We start from the raw sequence: 5,443 nt of genomic DNA, 5'->3' as shown, positions 1-5,443 counted from the left end.
GAGAGAGAGAGAGAGAGAGAGAGAGAAAGAGAGAGAGAGAGAGAGAAAGAAAGAAAGAAGGAAAAGAGAGAGAGAAGGGAGGGAGGGAGGGAGGGAGGGAGGGGAGGGAAGGGAAGGGAAAGGAAGGGAAGGGAAGGGTTCTTGGGGGGACGCGGGGGTAGGGAGTGTGGAGGAGGGGCCTGCTGAGGCCTGATATAGACTCAGATATGGTCACGTCTGAAACATTCAACAAAGTCTGGCCTTCTGAGGGGAGACACAGAAGCAGACTCATTGGTCAAGGGAAGGAGGGGATGCCCTGGAACGAGCCAGTGCCTTCACCTGCAAGGGCTGCTAAACCTCCAAGAACAGGAGACTTCTGTGTTCACAAGCTATTCCAATAAAAGAAGTGCAAACATCTCCCCAGACTCTTTATAACACCAGACAAGGAAAGTGGAAAGTGTCAATTCAGTCTCCCTTAGGAAGAGGAAATAGCAAAAAACCTGCAGAACTTCTTGAACCAAACTCAACAGAATAAAAAAAAAAAAAAAAAAGAATGCAGGATGACCCAGTTAATGGTGATTTCTTATCAGAAACCCGTCCTGTTTGCCCTTAGAAGAGGAGGGGTGCGGGGAGTCCTGGGTGGCAGAGGTGGCTGGGAGGGATCAGGAGTGAGTGGAGAGGGAGGGAAAGGGAGTAGGGTGGGCTGGTGGCCAGGGAGCAGTCAGGGGAGGGATGGAGCCAGCGAGGGGCAGGACAGCCAGTGAAGGTGGGAGGGACTCCATAGCAGCCCCTCTGTGCTCACCGGAACCTCTCCTGGCAGCCCCTCCCTCTCCTCCGACCCTCGGGCAGGCACCTGCTGGGGGCTTCGGGGTCCAAAGCGGGGCAGTGGTCACTAGGTTGTTGCAGAAGTCCTTGTGGCGGCACACATAGGTGTAGGAGAGCACGGAGAGGCCGGGGCCCATCCGGTGCTCAGTGACGCGGGGCTCCTGGTCCTTGGCCTCTGTGCAGCCCTTGGAGAGCACCATGCTCACTTGGGGTCCTGGACCGAGAGAGGGAGGCAAGCGAGGATGGAGGTCAGGCCTCCAGGGTCCTGGAGGGAGACGCTGCTACATTAGGTAGGCTGAGAGGCTGGAAAGGGGATCACCGGGACCCTAGGAGTCGCTCCTCCCAGAGGGGTGGCTCCCAAGTCACTGCACAGGGATCGAGGGACTGAGGGAACAGGGTGGGGTCTCTGCACCCCAGGGCCTTCTCACCGCTCTCAATGAGCACCATGGTGTCCTGGCACCCCAAGCCGCTGTCACAGCTGATCTCCTTAGGGGTCCAGTGCAGGGGCAACTGGGACACATTCCACACGTCGTGACCTGTCCCAGACTGGCAGAGCAGCGCCTGCACTCCTGGAGTGGCAAGAGCAAATCCATCTCAGCAGGGTTCCCTTGCCCGGCCTACAGGGAGGTCCCCTCTAGGCTAGGGTCATCACTCACCTGGCAGTGGGAAGGTGACCCCCAGGAGGGCCAGCAGTAACAACGGGCTCATCACCCGTCTGTGGCTGATAATCTCTTTCTGCTTTTTCAACAGGAAACAAGTCCTTTATACCAGCCCTTAAGCAGCCAGCCCAGGAAAGGGTGGGGAGGGGAGGGCCTTGCTAAATGGAGGCCTGGGCCCCACCCCAAGTCTCGACTGCCCCACCGGCCTATCAGGGACTCCCTTTCTTCCTCAGACCTTGGGGTCCAGGCCCCCAGCCCATCCTCCCTCAGATGGAGGGTCCAGGACCCCAGCCCCTCAGCCCCTCCTCCTTCAGACCCAGGAGTCCAGGCCCCCAGTCCCTCCTCCCTCAGACCCAGGAGTCCCAATCCCCAGGCCCTCCACAATTAGAAACTATGGCATCTTGACCCTAGGGTCCCCCTGGTCCAGACTCCCAGCCCTCTTTCCTCCTCAGGCCAGCTGTGTGGATCGCCACCCCTACCCTGGTTCTCCAGTAGTTCGGGAAGGCAGTTTCCTCATTTCTCATGGGCTCCCTGGCCACGTCTGTACCCCAGATGAGGAAATGACCCAACTACATCTGGGGACGCTGTGCAGTGGCCATAGGCTCGTCCCCCTGTCTTCTGGCTTAGTTTCTACCCTCCACTGGCTTCCCACTTCTCTGTTCTTTCTCTTTCCTTCCCATATTGCTTTTCTTTTGATTCTCCTTTTCATGCTTTTCTCTCATGCTTTCTCTTCTATTCTCTACCCTCACAGTACAACATAGTCCCCAATTTCCTACCATCAGGAAAGTCCCCAATTTCCTACCATCAGGATAAGACTTGGCCAGAGGTGGAGTGTAGACTGAATATCTATGAAAGAATTAGGATATATTTGAAAAATGCAACATCTATTTGCTGGAAGCCAATGGCAGAGCAGTGGTGTGCTGAAAAACTCACAGAAAAACAATTCCCACAAATTCTGCCTCGTAGTGTTAGCCTATTTCTCTGGTGTCAATACTCATAGCATGTCTGATTTTAAGCTACCAACAGTTTACCAACCGGGCTGATGAAATCCCTAGCTATTTAACCATTGGCCTTTCCAGAGCTGTACAAATCAGCTGTAACACACTGGGGAGGAGGAAGACAGGAAGGAACCAGGGTTATCTGTCAGTGACTGCAGAGGGATGTTGGAGTGTCTGTGATGGAGAGAGGAGAAACAGAAGAGGGAAGGCGAGGGCAGGAATAGCAGAGAAAGAGAAATGAATGTAACTTGCAATTATGTGTTTATTTTTGACATCTCTATAAATTTTATCTTTATTTGTCTTTGCAAGTTTATTGCAAGTTTAATGTTTGCCACACAGACAGGGAAGTATTTGTCAAATCTCCTGCTCTGTCTCCACCACCTACATGGCATATAGTACGTGTCCAGTAATTTATTTTTTTTTTTTTTAGAAACAGAGTCTTGCTTTCACCTATGCTGGAGTACAGTGGTGTAATCGTAGCTCACTGCAGCTCCGTACAGCCTCCATCTTCTGGACTCAAGTAACCCTCCCAACTCAGCCTCCCCAGTACCTGGGACTACAGGTGCGCACCACCATGTCTGGCTATTTTTTGTATTTTTTGCAGAGATACGGTCTCACTATGTTGCCTAGGCTGGTCTTGAACTCCTGGGCTCAGGTTATCCTCCCTCCTTGGCCTCCCAAAGTGCTGGAAGTAGAAGCATGAGCCACCAAGCCCCAGCCTCAATAAATATTTATTGAATGAATGAATGCATGAAAAGGGGAAGACAACAGCAGAGCCCTCACTCCATTTGTACAGGTTGTGCACCCTACAAATCTTGCCCCCTCCCCAGCAATTCACATTGTCATTGTGTGGATGGTGCCCTGGAACTGTGCATGGCCTAAAGCAGTGTCCCTGATGGAAGAGGGAAGGGAAGGGTGGGCGAAGAGGCAAACAGAGTCATAGGTACTCAATTCAATGTGTTACTTTAACATACATGTGGTCAACAATCATATGAAAAAAAGCTCAACGTCACTGATCGTTAGAGAAATACAAATCAAAACCACAATGAAATACAGCCTCACACCAGTCGGAATGACTATTATTAAAAAGTCAAAAAGTTACGCATGCTGGGAGAAAAAGGAACACTTAGACATTGTTGCTGGAAGTGTATATTAGTTCATCCATTGTGGAAGACAGTGTGGCAATTCCTCAAAGACCTAAAAACAGAAATACCACTTGACTGAGCAATCTTATTAATGGGTATATACCCACAGGAATATAAATCATTCTATTATAAAGATGCATGCATATGTATGTTCATTGCACCACTATTCACAATAGCAAAGACATGGAATCAATAGAAATGCCCATCAATGGCAGATTGGATAAAGAGAATGTGGTACATATACACCATGGAATACTATGCAGCCATAAAAAAGAATGAGATCATATACTTGGCAGGAACACGAATGGAGCTGGAAGCCATTGTCTTTTTCTGACTAACACAGCCACAGAAAACCAAATACCACATGTCCTCACTTATAAGTGGAAGCTAAATGATGAGAACACGTGGACACATAGAGGGGAACAACACACACTGAAGCCTATCAGAGGGTGGAGGGTGGGAGGAGGAGGAGGAGGGAGAGGATCAGGAAAAGTAACTACTGGGTACTAGGCTTAATACCTGAGGGATGAAATAATCTGTACAACAAACCCCCATGACACAAGTTTGCCTATATATTAATAACAAACCTGCACACGTACTTCTGAACTAAAATAAAAGTTAAATTTTAAAGAAAGTCTTGCTTTAATCAACAAATGTTTACTGAAGCTGGAATATGTGCTAGACACCATCCTAGTGGCTGGGGATACAGAGACGCAAAGAAGGAGGAGGCCGCTGCTTTTTGTCAAGCTCACAGCCTATGAAGGGGCAGACTCTAAACCAACACAGAAGCATGAAAAATATTAGGTGGTTCAGGGTGCTGGGTAGAGAGTGAAAACCTGGTGAGGTGAAAGTAGACAACTGAACTGGCTGCTTTGGCTAGTAGGAAATCAGTGAGGGCCTTCCTGAGGAGGTGGCATTTAGCTGTGAGCAGAATGGGAAAAAAAAAAAGAGCCAGCCCTGGAAGGACATGCAGAAAGAGCATTCCAGGCAGGGGAGGAGCAGGTACAAAGGCCATGAGGTGAGATCCAGCTTGGTTTAGGTAAGAATTAGAAAGAGATGCCAGGCCTGGGCGTGGTGGCTCACACCTGTAATCCCAGCACTTTGTGAGGCTGAGGTGGGTGGATCACTTGAGCTCAGAAGCTCAAGACCAGCCTAGGCAACATGGTGAAACCCCATCTCTACCAAAAATACAAAAAATTAGTGAGGCCTGGTGGCATGTGTCTGTAGTCCCAGCTACGCAGGAGGCTGAGGTGAGAGGATCACTTGAACCTGGGAGTCAGAGGTTGCAATGAGCCAAGATCATACCACTGCGCTCCAGCCTGGGCAACATGGCAAAACCCCATCTCAAAAAAAAAAAAAAAAAAAAAAAACAAAAAAACACCAGGTGTGGTGGTGCACGCCTGTAGTCCCAGCTACTCAGGAGTCTCTGATGGGAGGATCACCTGAGTCCAAGAGATCAAGGTTACAGTAAGCTGAAATCGCACCACTGCACTCTAGCCAGCAAGGAGCAAGACAAGACCCTGTCAAAAGAAAAAAAAGAAAAGAAAAGAGATAAGAAAAGAAAAGAAGGAAGAAAGGAAAGAAAGAGAGAAAGGGAGAGGGAGAGGAAGGAGGGAGAGGGGAAAGAGGGAGGGAGGGAGGGAGGGAGGAAGGAAGGAAGGAAGGAAGGAAGGAAAGAAGGAAGGAAAGAAGGAAAGAGAAAGAAAGAAAGAAAAAGAAAGAAAGAAAGAAAGAAAGAAAGAAAGAAAGAAAGAAAGAAAAGAAAGAGAAAAGAAAGCAAGCAAGCGAGCGGGCAGGTGGTGGCTGAACTGTAGTGGGTGAGAGGGAGGGTGACACA

General features: G+C 49.5%; 1 protein-coding gene across 1 annotated transcript in view; it reads right to left on the bottom strand.

The window, feature by feature from the left end:
- The window catches only part of CD177 (CD177 molecule), a 9,647-nt gene extending 8,103 nt beyond the window's left edge, over nt 1–1,544 (bottom strand). Inside the window, exons 1-3 of the mRNA XM_025366851.1 lie at nt 1,461–1,544; nt 1,233–1,373; nt 833–1,018 (exon numbers count right to left, since the gene is read on the bottom strand). Of these exons, the coding sequence (XP_025222636.1) occupies nt 833–1,018; nt 1,233–1,373; nt 1,461–1,512 (379 nt within the window). The 5' untranslated portion in view covers nt 1,513–1,544. The remainder of the gene's footprint in view (nt 1–832; nt 1,019–1,232; nt 1,374–1,460) is intronic.
- Nucleotides 1,545–5,443: the final 3,899 nt, after the last annotated feature.

Source organism: Theropithecus gelada, chromosome 19 (assembly GCF_003255815.1).
Source record: "Theropithecus gelada isolate Dixy chromosome 19, Tgel_1.0, whole genome shotgun sequence".
Taxonomy (NCBI): Eukaryota; Metazoa; Chordata; class Mammalia; order Primates; family Cercopithecidae; genus Theropithecus; species Theropithecus gelada.
Note: the sequence above shows the minus strand (reverse complement) of the source record. Positions and strands in the feature narration are given on the sequence as shown.